At 41.9% G+C, this 20,641-nt stretch overlaps 1 protein-coding gene across 2 annotated transcripts; it reads right to left on the bottom strand.

The window, feature by feature from the left end:
• Positions 1–1,453: 1,453 nt before the first annotated feature.
• LOC147203326 (catenin beta-1) lies at positions 1,454–15,544 on the bottom strand. Of its 2 annotated transcripts, none has more exons than XM_086113388.1 (17): positions 15,376–15,544; positions 7,569–7,620; positions 6,960–7,187; positions 6,623–6,876; positions 6,308–6,546; positions 5,767–5,968; positions 5,535–5,679; positions 5,305–5,408; positions 5,016–5,150; positions 4,420–4,623; positions 4,180–4,338; positions 3,927–4,046; positions 3,685–3,835; positions 3,039–3,160; positions 2,900–2,960; positions 2,325–2,577; positions 1,454–2,155 (listed from the first exon to the last, which is right to left on the bottom strand). In XM_086113388.1, exons 2-16 carry the CDS (start codon positions 7,579–7,581, stop codon positions 2,363–2,365), a joined length of 2,352 nt encoding a protein of 783 aa, XP_085969514.1. In that variant the 5' UTR covers positions 7,582–7,620; positions 15,376–15,544; the 3' UTR covers positions 1,454–2,155; positions 2,325–2,362. The 2 variants fall into 2 exon arrangements, with proteins under 2 accessions (XP_085969514.1, XP_085969515.1); XM_086113389.1 differs by having other exon boundaries at positions 2,325–2,547.
• Between the last annotated feature and the right edge of the window lie 5,097 nt (positions 15,545–20,641).

The raw sequence follows: 20,641 nt of genomic DNA, 5'->3' as shown, positions 1-20,641 counted from the left end.
TGACCTGAAGTTTGTGCTGTTGTCTGAAGCAAATAGGGGAGCAACTGCTTGTGTTGAGTGTGGGAACACCCCCACCCAAGTCATTAACCACAGTGGACAAGGAGCTAACGGGTGGCCTCACTTCTGTTACATTGTGTATTTTCCAGCAGTCTGGATGCCATGCGGCACCGTGCTGCCTCTCACAGACCGGTTTTAGTACTATGAAATCTGGTTTGTGAGAGGAGGCTCACAATTGTCAGTGGAGATCTGTGTGGAGTGCTATTGGTCATCTTGAGTATAGCATGCACAGAACAGCAGTACAGCCATTATTTTGTTTGGTGGGGGGTGTTTCACACTAAGAATTTGGATGAGATTGACTTGCTTCCCAAATGATCAGCTCATCAGCAAGCTCTGCAGAAGCCTGATATTGATCCTGTTCATTTGAATCAGGTGTGTTGCAACAGAGAGAGAGAGATGGAAAACATGCAGGACGGCTGCCCAGCAGGACCGGCGTTTGACACCTATGCACTGTGATGTTCACATCTTTGTATTAATACTACACAGCTCAAAAAAAATAAAGGGAACACAATACATCCTAGATATCCATTAAGAAAATGTTCCAGTTAATAATCTTAATCATATAGTGACCAAGGTAAAATTATCCCAGTACATGTCTGATTTTGAAATTAAGTTGGAAACTGAATACAGTACAGACTGATCTAACTTCAGTGAAAATTCCTCAGGATACATCAAAATCAGGCTCAACAAATGTATTACCTCCATGTGCCTGGCCATGCTCCCGGTAAGAGGATGAATTGTCTCTTGAGTGATCCTCTCCCAAACCAGGATAAAAGCATCAGCCACCTTCTGGACAGTCTATGGTACAATGCTATGTTGATGTCTGGAATGAAACTTAATGCCTCAGATATGCTCAGTTCGATTCAGGTTTGGGAAACGGGTGGGACAGTCCACAGCATCAATTCCATCATTCGTGTGGCTGAAGTGTGTCATCAGAAGAAACCCTGTGCCCACTGAACCAACTTATGTTCTCATTTCTGTAGTTAACAGCAGTCAGGGTACCTCTGACAAGGACAAAGAGAGCTGTGCAGCATCCCAGAGAAAGGCCTCCTCAAATCGTTACGAACCTTCTGCCAAAGGAGTGAAATCAGCCAGAAAGGTTGAGAGCAGGGAAATCGTCTGCAGACACCACCTGCAGAAGCACTCCTTGATCGAGGTCGTCTTTGTAATTGCCTCTCATTTCCACCCGTTACCTCTTCCAGTTGCACAACAGTGGCTGAAATGGAGTCTCAATCAAGCATAGCTAGATAACTGGACAGGCTGATTTGTCAAAACGTACTTCACTTGGAATTCCATTGTGCTGTTTTGGTGTGCCCTTTACTTTTTGAGCAGTGTACAATCCAAGTGACATGTGATTGGCGTTAAAACAATGCTTGAAGGAAAAGGGTGCAGCCAGTTGAAATAATGAGTCCATTTTATTGATTCAGAACACAGCAGGCTACAGCAATGACCTCCTCAAACTAAACTAGCCCCCCACCCCCCTTTAGTAACAGACCAGTAACAGCCCTCCGTCAGCTTGGCCAGCTACACCCCCTTTGGAACAGCAGAGACACCTTGGTGTCCATCTTTAAAGCAAGAAAATAGCTTGATATTTGGACCATGACTTCCAATGTTTTATACAAAAGCTACACAATGTTACAATGCAAATGATTTACCTTAGCGTTTTGGACACCATTTAAAATGTGGTCATGTACATTACTTGGGTGGAGCATCATCACCAAAAAAACAAAACAAAAAAAAACCACTAGGACTGCAAACAAAACAAATGGCATAATATGGAGAAATGTGAGGAGAAAAAAAAAGGCTAAAATCATTTTTGTACCATTACAGACTTAATGGGAAAGATGTAAAAACAAAAGAATAAAAAATGGAAAAGTACATAAAAAGGGTATTTCAAACGCAAACAAATCCAAATCCATGTGTGGCATCAGGATTTCAAGTCAACCGACCATCCTCTGGCGAAAACCAGAAGAAAACTCAAATTTGTCCCAATGGAGCTCCTATAGACAGGATGGGTCATCGTCAGGCACTTTCTAAAACCCGGCCTCCTCCATGTGGGAGAATCAAGATTCAGGTTCATCCGGATCACATAATACAGCTGCAAAGAAAAGCGATTGTGAGAGGAAATATCAGGTAGGAGAAAACACACTTTTAAGCAGCACACAGGTTGGTAATTAGGAGTGCAGTGCGAGCATGCAGCAGCCTCAGTGAGTTCAACTAATGCCGTCAGGCAAAGATGGACCCGAGTGGGTCAGGATCCATCTTACCTAGAGTAGGAAGTGTTGAGTTATGCTGGTCTTGGTATTTACAAGTCTGTGTCAAACCAGGCCAGTTGGTTGGAGTCACCAGGTGGTAGGCCTTCAATCAGTTCCTGGGAGTGACCCAGGTCAGGAAGCCCCTCAACAGGGGGGTAGTCCTGACCGGGGTGGTGGCCCCCACCCAGGTCATGGTCCATCATGGGCTCCATGCCCATCGAGTCTGTGCCGTAACCTGCCGAGTGGAAGGAACGGTAGCTTGGGTCTGGTAGGTGGTGTGGGGGAGGGGGAGTGGAGGGCAAGAGAAGCATAGCGGCTGTTAGAAGCATGTTAACAAACCAGGCGCTCACACAGTATGCTAGCAACACACAGCAAAACACACCACAACTGCACCACACCCCATGAATCAGCTCCCACTGTTCCACTGACTTGCCACGCTATCAAAAAACAGACACTACTAGTTTCCACCCAAATTAGTCAGTATGGTGTCAGGGATTGAACCCTCTACAGCAGAACTTCTAGGAGAGAGGATACTCTTGGGAACCGTGTGACAGTGGAGCAATGGGACTGGGGTCATTTTAACTTACCTTCTTGCCTGTAGGCCAGAGGCTCTCCCTGAGCACCAATGTCCAGACCAAGCTCTGCAGTCTGTAGACAAAAGAGAGTTGCAATAAATCTTTGTATCCACACAAACGTGTCGAACAAACGTGACTATGTGCTTCCTACTTCGTTCCAGGCCATTGGTTCCGTCCTGAAGAGCGAGCTTGTGAGTTCTACTGAGAGGCGTTTCTTGTAGTCTTGAGGTTTGTCCTCCGACATACGGAACAGGACTGCTGCTGCATACGTGGCTGAGAAGAGATGTGTGGTGACAGGTTAGCTTTCTATTCTGCACATTTGAGCAATGCGTAGAGAACAACAAACCTGCCTTATGCTCACTTGCGACTAGGGGTGCCACAGAGAGACGCATGATTTGCTGGGCACCGCTTTTTTACAACAAACAGATGCTCTTCCTGACACAGCCCACGCAATATTCTATCCGGGCTTGTACTGTACAGTATCAAATAAGTGTCCTACTGAAATGCTATTAATCAATTCCTTTTTTTTTTTGTTGTCTGTCCTCTTCAAACAACAGCTAAAAATGCTCTCCTTGCTCACGTGCAAGGAAGGACATTACAGTACTTTCATTGCTCCATTTTCTTTTTTCACATCACTTAAGCAGCTCGTTTGCCACTCAAACTTTGCCTGACAACACACCACAAATATGACCAAGCAACCACTCGTAAGTCAAGGTACAGTACAATAGTAATCTAAATTGAAATAATGTGACCATTAACGTTCTTTTTCAGACTGAAAAGCTGTCACATGGGCGTACCAACTCCTTCGTTGCGGCTGTGCAAGAGCTCTGTGAGCGGGGCGGTGGCTCCCTCGGCCTCGATGGCCTCAGCGGCCTCTTTGTCCTGGGCCAGTTCACACAGGACACCCGCTGCCACACGCTGGATGTTCTCAATGGGAGAATACAACAGCTGTACACAGATACATGAGATGTTTGTTCAAATCATGCTTGGGTGTTTGACAGCCAAACAGCAACTGAATTAATGTGACTTTTCATTTTACCTGTACAAAGAGTGGAATTGTGTTAAGTCCTCGAATGACTATTCTGTTGTGGACATCTCTGGCCAGGATGTGAAGGGCTCCTGTACAACCCTCCACGATCTCCTCCATGCGAACTCCCTCCTAAAACCACAACACACACAAACCGTAAACCAGTACCCAAGGTACTCTCAGTAGAGAGAACAACACAAGCGGCTCTTGTAGCAGGGTTACTGATGCGCACGTCTATGTGTTTGAGACATTTGTATTCGCTCACCACAAACTGCTGCTGTGTGCCACCCATACTGGTGCGTCTCTGTGTGTCCTGGTGTGCTCTGACCAGCAGCTGAACCAGCCTGGGAATGGCTCCCTGTTCCCTCAGAGGAGCGTGGTTTGCAGGGCACAGTGCCAGGTTCCGGATCAGACCAACTGTAGCCTGAGGGAGGCACATTTGCATGTCAGCCACATTTAAAAAAAAAAAAAAATCAACTTCACAAAAGCAAAACCATGTGTGTACCTTAATGAGGGGCCAATGTGATGGCGGATGCAACAATTTGACCACAACTGGCAGCCCATAATGCAGCCTGACTGCATTCTGGGCCATCTCTGCATCTTGGTGCCGTGATGTGAGGTGACGCAGAGCGCAGATGGCCGGTTCTGTGATGTCTTCCCTGTCTCCGGCCCGAAGCACAGTGCGAACCAGAGCCTCAATGCCACCCACCTACACAGGAATAAAATGATGCAAGAAGCAGTATGAGGAATTGCCTCTTTACCCTTATGCCCTTCGAAAAAAACTAAACCGAACCTACGCGTTTTACAATGTTTGAAAATTGTGTATATTGCATTATTCCAGCATGTGTTTTTTTATTTTCAATCACTCAAAATGTTCAGCGGCATCTGTGCCATCCATACATATATAGTTTATATTAATTCCTTGGGATTTTTTGCCCTTTATGGACAATAAAAGCAGTTCTGTGCTATGACACTTCAAAGAAATATTGCATTCTTTGTAAACGGTCGACTATGAGGGTTTAAATTTCACACTTTGCTCAGTTAACAATAAGCAAGGAAAACTACAAATACATTTCAATCCAAAACTGTGCGAGTACCAACCTGGCAGACCATCATCTTGTTCTTATAGTTGTTGCAAGTCAGGTTTGAGAGGATGCCGGCAGCACAGGTCACCACATTAATGTCATCACTACCGAGAAGTTGCACCAGGGTCCCCAAGAGACCCTCCATACCCTCCTGTGAGACAAATGGTGCAAATGAGCACAGCAGGAACAATTCAAGAACAGTAGATCACCATTTAAAACATTTCCTTTACTCGCTTTAACTGCAACCACTACAAAAGCGCAAGTAGTCCGAGTCAAGCTTTTCATGCTCGTGATCCGGGCTTCACCTGCTTGGTGGCAGCATCCGATAAATTCCTGAGAGTCCAGAGACAGTTTTGGACCAGTCTCTGGCTTGGGTCTGTAAGGTGGAGTCCAAGAGCCTGCATGCCTCCTGAGCAAAGAGACAACCATGAAATATAAACTGCAAAGCACAATTTAAAAACTGTCATATAAATAACAGTTTATGGTGCCAGCTAGTGGTGAAAAAGTTGCTCATGACTTCTAAATTCAAACATACCAGCTTCTACAATGGCAGGTTTATTACTGGAGCATACTGACAGGACTTTGAGTACTCTGCTCGTGGTCCACAGCAATTTCTCATAGGTGTACGTCCTCATTATGTTGACCAATGCTTGGGGCCCCCCGCTGGCCAGGATTATTAACTAGAAGACAGACAACATTTTTCCATTTTAATCTCGCCACAATTATCTGACATTTTTCCAGCACAACTGACGAGGCGGTGAACTCACCTTGCTTTCCTGGTTTCCATAGGCCAAGATTTGAAGACAATCTGTGGTGATGGCGAGGAACTTGACATTTGTTTTGTTGAGCAGGGCCACCATTTTCTGAAGACCACCGGCCAAACGGACTGCCATCTTAGCTCCTTCCTGGTGCAGTAGGAGGTTGTGAAGAGTGGTGATGGCATAAAACAGGACAGAGTCCACTGGTGAACTGCAAAGCAGAAAAAGGATTATCGGATTACAATTCATCTGGGAAACAGGAACTGGATTATAAATTGTTTCCTCTCACCAGTGACTGTTTGGCAGCACAAATTGCCAATTAATTTTGCAGTTCCCCCCCCCCCCCTCCTGCAACACTACATTACCTACCACAGTGAATAGAGGAGGCTATGCAGATACTGTCAAAACATGGTATAAACATTTCAAGAATTCTGACAAGCCTCTATGTATCGCACCATGTTTCCCATGCTAAATTACTAATTATTTCAAAGCCGTTACAAATATCACGATAGCCTTTCCAGCACAAATATCCATCAATTTTCACATGTACCCAAGCATTTTGACTAGCGCCGGGATTCCTCCAGACTTGAAGATAGCCAACAGCCCCTCTCTGTGATGGGAGAGGTTGTGGAGAGTCCCTGCAGTGCAGCGGGCTGTCTCTACGTCGTTTGTGTTCTGCATTGTCCTGACGATGGCTGACACCATCTGAGGGGAGCGCATGATGGCGTGACGGGAAGCTTCTTTTTTCGATAGCTGGTGTACCATCACGGCTGCTTTGTTCACAACAACCTACAACGAGATGTAATATTGTTGATCAGTGACAGCAGAGCGTTGTACAGCATGATGCGCCATTGATGACAACTACCTGGTCCTCATCATTGAGTAATTTGGTGAGCTCTGGTATTGCTCTGGTTGCGAGCTCAGCGTCGTCCTGGTAGTTGATCAGATTGACCACGGCATGTTTGAGCATTTGTGAAGGTTCTGCTAGTCTCTGGACGTTGGTAGGATTTGCTGCGTCATATTGTGTGGAAGGAATCTGCATGCCCTCCTCAAGAGTCTCTGGGAACATTGCTGCACGCACCCTCTGAGCGCGGGTCATGGCATACTGACCATCCAAGTCTGGAAGAGATCGAAGGTTTCTCCCCAAATACAATTTGCCAAGATCCGAAATTATTGACCCAATGGCAGCCATTGGGACTCACCTTGTACTTGATCCTGGGAGAAATTCTGGTTGAAGCCATGCTCCCACTCGAACATGACCTGGTTGTTGTCAAGATCCTCGTCTTCAGGATTTCCTTTGCCGCTGAGGGAGGGAGCTGTAGTCGTGGCTCCTGAATGGATGCCTGAATCCAGGTAGGACTGTTGTTGCCAGTGGCTGACTGCTGCCTTCCGGTCTGGCTCCATGGCCATGTCCAGCTCCATCAAATCAGCTAAAAGGGGACAAGCGTATGTATATAAAACCAGCCTATGCTGAAAAAAAAAAAAAAAACTAAACCTAGAAGAATCAATTTGGCACAGCAGATTTCAAGAGATCAACTAGTACATTTTGGTAATCCATGTAAATCCTCTTCAATGCAACACCAGGATGGAGAGATATTTGGAGTGCCATTTTAGGATTTGTCAAAAGTGTTTGTTGAGATAGCTGTCGTCAAACCCAAATATGGTAATTAAGGAAATTATTTGAACACCTTATTTGCTTCTAAAACTAAGAGCATATGTGGGCATTTGAAAATGCATGACTGTATTCTTTGTGTTCATATGTAACAGACGCAATATAAAAGGTCCATGCATGTGTTGAAGTTTCAACTCACCCTGGGAAGCCATGTTCCTTTCCTTAAACCACGGCCGTCACAGCTTCCTGATCTGAAACAGACAGGAAAGAACCATCAGCCTCAGTGACCTCTCGCTTACTTTCGTTCCAGGCTCATTGTTAATGATTACACCAAAAACAACTGCAACATGCTCACTTCACGCAAATGGAATCTGCGTCCTAGTCCCTGCCGAAACAGATGAGACGGTGCCAATTTTCCGTCTTGACCTTTGTTTTTAGTCTTGTGTAAAATCCACCCAAGCAAATTGCAGCTTGCATGCAAGGCCCACATTAAGCATGGCAGCTAGGTAGTACTTATGTTAGAGGAAGGGTGGGAAGTGACTCAACTTGGTAGAAGGAAAATAAGCAGTGGGAGAAAATGGGCGTACATATCCACTGCCTTTGAAGCAGAAATTAACACTGTAGCACAGAGTTTTGGACTGTTTTACTGAATCATTTGTTATACATTTATATCAACTCAGGCTGGACAATAATCGACACTAAATTGTGATTTTAACTTCCAACCATCTATAAAAGCATTTTTAAAATCCAACAAAAGCAACATACATGCATAGAAATGAAAGTGGACTTTCCTGAAAATACAAATGTGTGTGTATATACATATATATATATATATATATATATACACACACACACACTTATACATATATGTATATATTATACACACACAATTTTAACTGGCTTACCAGGTTTGTCGACCTTTCTAATGTAGTTGGACAAAAAAATCTCCGTTCAAGTCCTTTTCCACAAGCCATGACCACTTGCACGTATTCCTAACACTCGTGTCTATTGCACCTATGTCAGCTTGCCTGTCTACCTGTTTGAACATTGCGCCGATCACGTACCTCGCCGATCACGCATGAATTAGTTTACACAAAACGCTCTTCAAATACTCAACATTTAATGATTAATCTGCCTATCGTGTGCACATGTGCACCCTTTGTGGCTTCCGTCCTCACCAAAATTTCGAAATCTCCGAGATATGGCAAGGCCATAAGAATGCGAGGTGTGTTACTGTTACGAATGTTCGTGCCTCAACATAGCTACGCTCGTGAAAGCAAAACAACGAACTCAAAATGCGTGTTCGTTCAATGTTGTCAACTAATATCCGGATTAATTTTAGGCAAATTTTCCAGAGGAAATTTCATGAAAATCCGGAATTCTGGAGGACTTTCATCTCTACATGCAGAACAGTTCGGTGCGTAACAAGTACCAGACATGAAAGTACCCTGAATACACCATGTTGCTAGCTAGCTAGGGCTCAGCGATACATCTTTATTGTATCGAAATCGTGATCCACACATTCAATATTGAAATCAAGACGGTATCTGTCACGTTACCTAACCATGCTTGTGTTGTGTTTATATCTCAGTTCAACCAACCACATTCCTCCGTCCAAGTTTGGCATTGATCGACAAAACCAGCAGATGACAATCATCTTGCGGGGGTGAGAGAGGAGGGGAAACACGCCGTACGAGCAAGTGACACACGCAGCTGCTGTTGCCTTGACAGCACACATGCAAGAAGTCCACTTCCATCTTTGCTGTCACGTATATACGAACGGTATACTTATATTTTTTATAATATTACCTGATCATATTTATAATTTCAAAATTACCAGTGGATAAAATAGATCTTGTAAAAATGTTCGTGCAGCCCACGCTGATTTGTTCACTTGAATGGGCCGACGAGACGGGCTGCGTCCCATTTCTGTCACATTGTGCATCTTTGTTCACTGCCACGATCTTTTTGTGGGTTAATAAGTCATACAATGTAATATATTGTTTGGCCACCCTCAAAACGCGATCCAGGCATAGATCATGTCGCTGGGAGTTTACCTATCACATTGCCATGTAATAATAAATGGATACACAACCATCGCCATGTACAGGGATGAGTGGTCAACTCTTTTTCAAGCCACACAACATCTATACACACACTGAATCGTGCTTGTACATATTGGTAGAGACAACACACATGATGCAGTTCACACATGCTTGCATGCAGGCAAACAAAACAAATACTTCTGTTGTAGCATAAAATTATTATTGTAGGACAGTTGCGGTACAATGTGAATTTAATTTATTGCTGATTGCAGAGATGAAAGTTGACTTTTCAGAAAATTCCGGAATATATACATGTACACACACACACACACACACACACACCTGGCCGATCACGCATGAATTAGTTTACACAAAACGCTATTCAAATACCCGACATTCAATGATTAATCTTCCTTTTGTGTGCACACGTGCACCCTTTGTGGCTTCCGTTCTTGCCGAAATTTCGAAATCTCTGACATCGAGGCCATGAGAATGCAAGGCGAGGGTATGACTGTTGTGGCGACGCCACTCAAGCTGAGCGAGTCTCAGCAGTCGATAGACCGCTGCTCTCTGCTGTGCATGCTTCAGCGCGAACATGTACGCAAGCGCGTCTTTTGATTCCAACCAATCAGCACCGACGCAACGACGTCACACACGACATCAGCTAAGCTAAACTAGCCGAGACGACACTCGAAGTCGGACGGACACGTTTTTCTGTCAATCTGTGCGTTTCCCTTTTTGTCCAAATATACTTTTTGCGACAACTGTCTTGTCCATGGTGTCTTTTATTCGTTCCAGTGGGGTTTAGCGAGTGTGTTTATAAAGAGACGAAAATCTCTTTACTGTTACGAGTGTTTGTCTCAACGTGGCTACGCTCGTGAAAGCTAAACAACAAACTCAAACGTGTCTTCGTTCAATGTTGTCAACTAATATCCGGATTAATTTGAGGCAATTTCTCCTCAATTCTCCGGAGAGATTTTCATTGAAATTTGAAAAACCCGGAATTCCGGGAAAAGAGGACTTTCATCTCTGTGATTGTTAATGTTGATAACTGGCAGTCAGTTACTAAAAAAAAAACAAAAAACATCCACATCCTTTTGGATTTATATTTTTATAATGCTTAGTTTTCAATGGACCGACAGTAATATTGTTATCCTATAATTACATCAATCTGGAAAAAAATATTGTGATTATATTTTTAGCACATCACTCAACCCAATTGCTGGCAAAGCAAATATGTAGCGTATGCGATTGCTTTGTCCCGAAGCACCCTTTAAGCTCTTTAATAACACCCCAGTTTACTGGAAAAATAAACACACAACAAAAATAATTCCATTCATTGTATATTTAAATTTGAAAATTTTAAAAACATTAACGGTGATAATGCTCAAGTCAATGTAAAATGCCATTCAAATGCTAATGGTCATTCGCGTCAACTTCAGGAGTGGTATTCCTTCCCCAAAAAATAAAATAATAACCCACAAGTCTGTGGAAACAAATGCACGCAGGTAAGATAACACTACTCAAATGCATCATTTCGTCCCAATCTGTGTAAAGTTGAGTTACTGTAGTTATACTCCGAGTTAAATCGTACCACCTTTCTTCTGTTCTCATTTTCAGGGTGTATTTCATCCAAGCATGGCACCACACTGCCCATAAGAGGCCAAAACGTGCAGTGACAGCCAATATTTGTATTTTTTTTAATTGGTATTATTTTCGTATTGTCTTATTTTACTGTCTTACCAATTTAATTTTTACTGTCTTACTAATTTATCTTCCCATTGTCCTTACAAGTTATATTTAAAGTTGGAAAGGAATTTTCCTTTACTCAAAATTCAAGGATAAAAAGACCCAAGAACTTTTTTTATTTATACCAACACACATTTCCACATGACAGGAAACAATCCAAGGTCCCTTGTTAGACCAGCAAGTCCCAAGACCAAAAGTTAAATAAATATGATGGAGAAAAGGGAAATGCTGAGGCATGAAAATGCACGACGGTTGAATTTCACATATTTACACGGTCATTTTGTACCTGACAAAAACAATAGCGTGTTCAAGAATCAAGTGTTAAACGTGCAGGGATGAATGGGGTTGAGGCTATGATGGGAATTTAGAGAAAGCGCCATATAAATAAAGATATTGTATGGTTGAATTTTAGTGGTTGAATAAATACAATATTTTGAAATTATTTTTTCCAATCATGATTTCAATCTCAATCAACATAACGGATTTTCACCCTCCCATAATCTTCCAGCCCTCATCTAATAATAATACATTTTATTTCTAAGCGCCTTTCAAGACACCAAAGGACGCTTTACAATAACAAAAAACACAAAACAATATGAACAAATACAAAGAGTCAAAGTTGTCACAGCCTCCCGAACTAACTAAACACAGATCAAAGTAACATAGCTCTAGGGTGGTGGTGAGTGTTTATCAGCTTGGAAAGTTTATACGATTCCAAGTCGTCACCATGAAGTCTGATTTGCAAGTGGCTCGGCTCTGTAAAATAGCTACAACTCTGTCAGCAAGAGAGAAATGGTGGACTACTCGGGTTTCTTTCCGAGTATTCAGTTGGCAGTGCAACACTTTGAAAGTAACCCATTTCCAGATGACTATGGAAACTGCTGTGGTAATTTGTTCAGTAACGTCTGTAAAAAGAGAATTTGAGATTTTAGCAACTCACACTTAGATTTAACATGTCACTTTGTAGAGAGCACACATGCTTGACAATTGCATCTTTCAGCGCAAGAGTCATATCAATTAGACAAAATTTTCCATACCTTGTCCAACTGGGTAATGTACGCACACAACATTTAAATGAGGGCTGCGCAATAACGACAAAATGGTAATGATTGTTAAATCACAATTCTTCATCATGACAGGGAAAACCCATCTATTTTTGTTACAGTACAACATTTTCCATGCAGGATGAGACTAGTATAACAGATCATTATTTTAGAATAGATTTTTTTAATTGCCCAAGTTTTTATTTAGGCTCCTGCTTTAGGGAATGCCGGCTTGTTATTTAGGCAGCTTGAAGCCTTAGCTCTGGTAGTTGGGCTACTAGTTGAGAGTGCTTGATTAGCGGTGCTGCAGCATTTCATCATGGAAGACAATGTCATGATTAAAATTTGATGAATGTTGCAGTGCTAGTTCAAATTGAATAAAGTGACTGTGCCGCTTGTTTTTCCCCAAGATAGAAGGGCCGTTGGAAGTCATCATACGGAAAGGTAGCATTCAAAATCTGCATGGCCCGCGTGCCTGTCATACATACACACCCCTGCTGAAAAAACAGCATCTTTCAATTAGACAACATCCCGAGGCCAGGCGATCTGCTAAGAACACCAAACTAGCAAAGTATGTTATTTAAAAATAAAAAGGGTCAACAGCTCTTTAAATTCACCCTACCTAGGGATGTTTGTTTTAAAACGGAGCGACAGCTTTTTATACAATACTGTATTGATCAAATTGCTGTGGCTGCATTTTTAGCCGTTTTGTTTTGACACCAACAAACGTACCTCACCCAAAACGTTAGTCCCATCAACTCTCACTGCAGTCATTTAAATTGTGCCAACATGCAAAGAGGAGGCAAAACTCGCGGACTTCCATTTACATACACACAGCTCCAAATTTTAGCTGCAAAACTAAAATAATCTCCAATCCGGCTGTTGGTATGTTGTTTCATCCCACAAAGCCCTCAATTTTAATTCACTGTTCACACGCCATCCTCAAGCTTGAGAAGCGAGAACTCACTTAGCCCAAACCCCCTTTTTAATGGGAGCCATATGTGCAACACTAGACTTCCTACAAATCAAAGCACATCATTCACACAAGTAGAAAAGTGGCTCTTTGCATCCGGCTTTGAAAGATGAGCCAAAAAAAAAAAAATATCCATCGTAGTCTTCAATTGACAGCAAACAAATGGCAACCTTACCCTCAAGCTGAACAGACTAAACCATCGACCAAGTCAAGGCAATGCAAGCTTCATGTTCCAACAAAAACTGAATGGGGGTTTCTTTGAAGCCATATGTGATGTCTACAGTTCACTGCCTGGTCTAGACTAGAAGCCATAAAACACCACTAGTCCTTGGTGTCACAAGGCAGTTAGGCTGCATCAAAGCATTTCAGTGACTTGTGTACTGAGGCCAAAAAAGTAAATACATAAAAATAGGAACTGACAACCATGGTGTTCATTTTTTTCACATTTGAATGGGGGGGATCAACAAAAAGTAGAACAACAGAAGATTAATTCTACCATTGGGTCAAATCCACAATGCGGTCAACTAGAGCCACTTACATTTTTGGCAGAATCAATAATCTATATATATGATATGATGAAAAGCATTTAGAAAATTAACAGCCAAAAACTATGCAATAAATTGTGAATAGTAACACGGATCTCAATAACACACATGAGGTGCTAGCCCAATGAATGTAATCATAATCATCAGCAGAGTTGAGTGGTCACACGAGAAAATGTGGGAAGAGCAAGAATGTTCAAACATAACCAATTCCAGCGCTATATATGCATTCAACAAGCTGCATTTAAGGAAGGAGCAGGAGGTGGAAGCAGCTACATGGACATTGGTTGACGGTCAGCGAAGCAATTTGCAGGGTCAGCAGGCATCTTACTATACAATGAGCTGAATGGCAGCAGCCTCTTTTTGCAACATAAGGTGGCCGTCTCCGGTGCGTGATGAAGGATGGCACAGCAAAACGGCCAACGAGACTCAATCTTTTTTGCTAGATACTATTAAAATATTCTAATGTAAAAAGCGTAAGCTACATATATTTGCGTCAAAACCTATTTTCTAACACATTTCTTTGTACAGTCCTTTCCGTTAGTATACTACAATGGAGTTCAAAGTCATGTTTGTTGTGTTAGAACATTTGATTAACTTCAATCAAAAACGTACATCAAAAATGTTGGCTTTTACTCCAGTTAATTCGTCCTTCGATAGTAAAAGAAATTTCAATGAAACGGTTGAATTGGGGTCATTTTGATTACCTCAACCGATTTCGGCTTTTTCCATTTAAATTCACATCAGATTGCAGTAACACTCAATGCGCTTTGAGCTCTGTACCACTATTTTAGAAAATTGAGATTGAAGTTGTACGAGGTACGTCTCGTTCGGAGAAGACTCGAAGGCACGTCAACGACGGAGCGGAGCCGCATTGAGAACTTTAGCTGATACGAAACGCAGTCGCCCCTCTCGCACAGCTGCTGGCTGCCCCGACTTGGTTGTTCCAACACTCCTGACTCGAATTTCACACTCAGGCTCCACCTCATCTTCCTCCCAAAGCAGGCTGGGAGGAATGTGTGGGGCTTTGTTTTAAAAAACGACACGAAAACATACTGCCGTTAAAAGAGTAGACATTTCAACATGATGCTCAAGGGGTTTCGGTTCTGTCAAAAATTACTTTATTTTCAAATAAGGGGTGTAGCGGTTAAACACAAATGTTTCGCGAAACTTCTTTTGACGACCGTTGATAACTTCGTTTCGCTGTAAAAAAAAAAAAAGAAAAAAAACAAGTAGAAAAAATGCCCACGCATAGATTGAGAAATGCGTGCTATAAAATGGCAGCAAAACCAAAGGGGGGAAAGTCCTAAAACCATATGTCAGTAAAGTGGAATGTGGCCAACAATCTACGTGCTAACGTTGATTTCAGTTGATTGCTTTTAGGTACTTATCGTAAGATTCGAGACAGACATTGCCGTTTGGTTATATTCATTGATGTACGCGGAATACCCTTCGGCGGAAGTTAAAATTAAACTAATTCACTTTAACTACGACAAATAGTCATTATGCCCGCGAAGTGGCGGCTACTATGTCCCCAACGGAATCCATAAATGCAGCTGCAGAGTCCGACCGGCTTGTGTTGGAAGACCCTCAATTCCGGTAAGGTCTCACTGAGAGGCGGACACAATCAGTGTAGTTTAATGTTGCTGCCTACCCGTATGAAACGTAGCAAATCCTCACACTTGGATTCAGATGGAAGAAAAAAGTAACTCTGTAAAAGTCAAGGAAAATTTCACGCCGAAAATCAGCGGGAGCCCTCGTCTACTCCCTCCGTAGTCAGTCAGTCACGTCTGGTCCAGGAAGGTGCCGACTGGAAAATGTAAGATGGCGGCGGATTTATATAGACCGCAGAACGCCTCACGGTGACCACGTATCCTGCAGTTTGCTTGGATAAACTAGAAACTCTAAATCGGCAAGTCTATAAATCTGACAATTTAACACATAGAAATAATGACACATTATGATGATTGTGTAGATATTTAAATTATGCCGAATTATGACGGATATAAGCAAAAACTATATTCTCCACAACACGAGCATGAATACACAGTTAAATCAAGTTCCGGCAGATTTGAGGGGAGGAAACGTGCTCCCATTCCCAACTCACCAAACCACTTGTAATGCGCTGGAAAGGACATTTTCAACACATAAGAAAATACAGACACATACAGTTTACACGATGGGATCCTGTTAATCTGTTAATTATAACACAACTGCCGAATCCTTTCTTTTGCGTGCTCACCAAAGTTTTTTTTTAAGTTTTAAAAGTTCTACGCAAAATTACAGTTGTGCATCATGTTTATATGTAGAACTTTTAACCTTTGTAATATGTTAGAAAGCTAACCACACCTTTAGTGTTCGTGAGTCGAATTTGCCCCATGATTTAAAAGCACTAGTTATAATCCAATGCTGTTTTTCATCACAAAACTATCTTGGTATGTATTCATATCCACAGAAACACTGATTTTTCTTTTTTTCTTTTTTTGTTCTACAGATCATTTATCATACAATAAACCACTGGTTTTCGGTGACAAAAACTGGTTAAATTCACTAATTATATTTCCTAGAGAGACTAAATGAGTAATTATAATATCCATGTCTGAAAAACTCATTCAGTATTGGAGTACACCTCCCCCAAAAAGTATTGTATCATGCTCTTTTTTTTTAAATGATTAAGAATAGTGGCATATATGGTGCAATGGGTCAAAACTGATCTATATTTATGGTAGGATAAAGCGAAAAAGTAATTTCCTCTTCATAAAACCAACTTTATTTTAATCAGAATTGCAAGTGCAAATTTATAATTAAACCACAAAGTCAATTGTGAAAAACAATGAGTGAGTTTTGGGCTAGTGTGTGTGTGTGTGTGTGTGTGTGTGTGTGTGTGTGTGTGTGTGCGCACTTTTATGTCTGTTCGATTGCGTGAACCATACCTGAACCACGAAAAACTATATGGTGCCAGGGCTTGTAGTTGTGTATGAACCATAAACTAAACGTTGAATAACAATGCATTGTTGGAGAACCATAAATTGAACTTTGAGAGACAAAGTGAGTGTGTGTGTGTGTGTGTGTGTGTGTGTTGTTTATAGCGTGTGTGATGGTTATAGTGTGCTCATTGCAAATATATTCCTTACAATTCTTTTATTTCTGTCAATTTCTCCACCCATTTGTCCCAAACATCCCTGACGGGAGCAAGTTTATCATTCGTTCAACAAGAAACTCTTTTCTCCCTGTTGTCCAGGCTGAGCACTGTTGTTGAAGAGAGATTGTGGCTTGAAAAATAGAGCCGCTTTACTCACTCCCATAAACTGGCAGTAGCTTCATTACAGGAGCTTCACATCGCAGTAAGAAGCAACAGTCCCATGTAGGCACTCATTTGCATTTTATCCATCTCAATCCAGCTATTCTCTCTCTTTCAGCTACTCTTCTCACTTGCATGCTGGTCAGATCAAGCAGGATTTTCTGTCTGAGGAAGTTGTGGAAAGAACAGCTCAAACGTTGACTTGACGTCTTGGGCATGCGAAGCAGCATATCTAGTGGGCCCTGCAGTCATTTTGAGGATGTCCTACATTGGGTGTCAAGAGGCCTTGATGGCCATGAAATGTCACCTTTTCTTCGCTTGAAGACCGCTCTTTCAGCATCTGTGAAATCTGGGTCCTCCTCATTAGATGTGCACTTCATACTGAACGTCATCCTCAGACACATCCTCCTCAGCCTCACTTTCTTCACTGTCTTAAGGATCACTGTCATGACCGAAGATATGATCCAGCACCTCGTGAACAGTGTACCTCTTGCTCATGCTAACTCATGCTTCAACAGAACGCAACTGATAATAATTCACCCAAGTCCTTTTATATATGCAAATGTTAATTTTTTTAAATTCAAATTGAATGAATATGTAATTGTAAAAAAATCTACCAAAGTTTGAGTTCATGTGGGGTGAAGAGGGCCTTCGTGTATATGTGTTGCAATATTCAACTGAAATGATTTGAGTTCACATGGGGGGAGGTGTGGTGAGGGGGCCCTGTATATATGTGTGTGTGTGTTGTGCGGCACATTGAGCCACATTTGATGGACAGAGCAATCCACATCTTTAAAAAAAAAAAAAAAGCCATTACTCTTTGCCAGATCATATTTGACTCAAAACACCACAAATGTTACTTTTTCTCTGACCTTTAGAATTTACTAAAAGGATGAAAATTAATTTTGTTGCATTAAAATAGTCGTGTCTGAGGATTAGAGGAAGCCTCATTTCAGTACAAAAACTAAATAGTACTTTATATATATATATATATATAAACTTGCAAACGGGTCAATTTCAATCCGAACACAACACATGCTCACAGTGAAAATGTAACACAATAACAGAACAGTCCATTGACAATTGAGGTATTTGAGATATTCTACTCATAAATACAGTACCAACTGGAAGACCCATTGACTGGACCTATGTAATCTCTTATTTTAACCCTTTTACTACAATCCCATTACTGTGGATTTTGTGTTGCTTCTCTGTTAGTACGTATGTGTAAAATATAAAACACATATGTCGTATAAAGCGATGTCCTGCACTATGAATAAATTGCCATCAAGGCCGAACCTGCCTGGAGTTTAGGTTGCCAACCATGAGAACATTTGTGCTCATTTAAATGTATATGTATTCATTTTTTTTTAGGAAAAATGACTGGAATGACAAACTTTTGAAACCAGTGTGACATAAATAAATTACATGTCCAACTTAATCTGCTGTTGTAAACACAACCACTCACAGGTACACTGTGTTTTCCGCGTGTACATGGAAGTTTGTTCGTGCTTAATAGATATTTACATTTGAGGCCACCACTATTCATTCACGACACAATAATGATGTACCGTAAACTGTAAACGGCACAGTCCTCCTCCTCCTCCTGGGCAATCGGCCCCCGTCATGGACTTGAATCGCCCCCCCCCCCCCCCCCCCCCCGGTCCCAAACCCGCTATGACTCTCGCTGGTTCCTCGCAAGATTCACACCCAGTGCGGGCGAAAGGGCCCTTGCCTGATTATTATTTAGGGAAGGTTGTAGGGCGGCTACTCCCACTCTCCTCCGTTCCAGTGGGGCGAGCGCTGGGCGCCTCACCTTCCAGTGAGACCCCAACTCCTTCCCTGCAGGCTGGTGGGCATTTCGCTGCGTCTGGGGCCCAAGAGCCCCGGCATTCCCCCCTCGCGCCACTCGGAGGCATCCGACCACACGACGTAAACGGCACTGTGATTTGATGACAATCATCATCATCATCATCATAATAACAATAATATCTATAAATGTGTTGAATATTAATCTCTTCTGTGGTGTTCCCCAGAGTCCAATTTTGAGAATAGTTTACTTTTATATCCAACCTCTCCCCGTGATATTTCAAAAGCATGCAATCTAATTTTGAATAGTTTCTCTTTATCATGATTATAGTTTCATAAAACTTAACAAGAAACACAACAATAAAATAAGTGCTGTAAGATTTTATTGTTGGAACATAATATTAGCAGCGGGTCATTTGCCACTTGTGAACTTCCTTAACAACACTCTTTGATTAGGTTTCAATGTAACGCCAGCAGATGTCAGCAGCCATTTTTTTCAGAAGCAAGTATATCAAAAGCAGTATCTATACATACCAAGAATCAGGCTGAACTCACCCCCAATAAAATTCAGCAAAAGTGCAATTATTGGATAACTTGAAAAAAAATTACCCTGAATGACTATCCTGTGGTGTGGTTTTGTCTTTTTTTTCTCCCTGTCCTATCTGTTCGAAAAACGGCCAGGGCCGACAATGGTAAATGTTAATTCTGGACAATGTTTCGACCACAGATCCTTTTGTGTGTTGTCAACACCGAATTCAGCCAAGCCAGTGAATTTGTGATTGTGGCATAAAAAAGAAGACAATTTGGAGGCAACCTGAAATTGTTGCTGGAAATAAACAGAGCAACTGGTTAAGTTGGGTGTTTGTACAACATGCCTTGCAAGTCGTCCACCACAATAACAAAGCATTTACCACAGTCGTGTCAAAACAAGATATGCCTAGCTCGGTGCCTCCCACAGGTCAGTTTTGATTCGATGACAGAAATCACTTTTGGGGGAGGAGACTAACGATTATCAGTCAAGATATTGTAAAACGGACTGCTAGCCAATTAGGAAGCAACCTGAAGCTGTTGCCCTCAACAGAGGAATAACTGGTTGTGCTGAGTGTTCATATAACATGTCTATAAAGTCATTCACCACACTAAAAAGGTTTTGAGGATGACACAGAATGTCGTTACAAGATAAGCAAACCGTCTGCCTAGCATCTTGTATTTCTTCTTCTACTAATACCAAGTATGGCTCCAGAGATCTTTTGCTCCCTGTCCTAAAGGCGGGTTGGACTACTACAAAGCGGGGCTGAGTAATTCATATATCGATATATTTTAAAATATGAAATAATATATGTTTTAAAAGTCTTTTTTTGGTAACGATGCCACATTGGATGGAAACCATTTCAGGGTGTAACCTGCCGACTGCCTGAAGACAGCTGGGATAGGCTCCAGCACACCTGCAACTCTCGTGAGGAGAAGCAGATTAGACAATGAATGGATGGATGGATGCCAGATAGGGCTGTTGCATTTGTTGTCTTCTGAGTTAGAATAAGTGGCGAAACACCAGCAGTATGTAAGGAGGGTCTGAGATTGTGAAGGTTTTTCACATGGGTCGGACTTAAAAGCATATTTTACACATTTAGTAGGAATATAGATAATTACACGATGGGAAAGGCACAGAAAGTACAACTGATTGAAGGGATCAACCAACATGTTTACTACACCCATCTTCTGAATGTTGCGCTTGTTGTACTCGAGGCTGGCAAGTAAGCTGGACAGATCAAACACCACCTAACTTTTGAAGAGAGGCAAGATACACCCT

This window comes from Hippocampus guttulatus, chromosome 6 (genome assembly GCF_054856545.1).
Source record: "Hippocampus guttulatus isolate MCC_2025c chromosome 6, RoL_Hgut_1.0, whole genome shotgun sequence".
In the NCBI taxonomy this organism is placed as follows: Eukaryota; Metazoa; Chordata; class Actinopteri; order Syngnathiformes; family Syngnathidae; genus Hippocampus; species Hippocampus guttulatus.
Note: the sequence above shows the minus strand (reverse complement) of the source record. Positions and strands in the feature narration are given on the sequence as shown.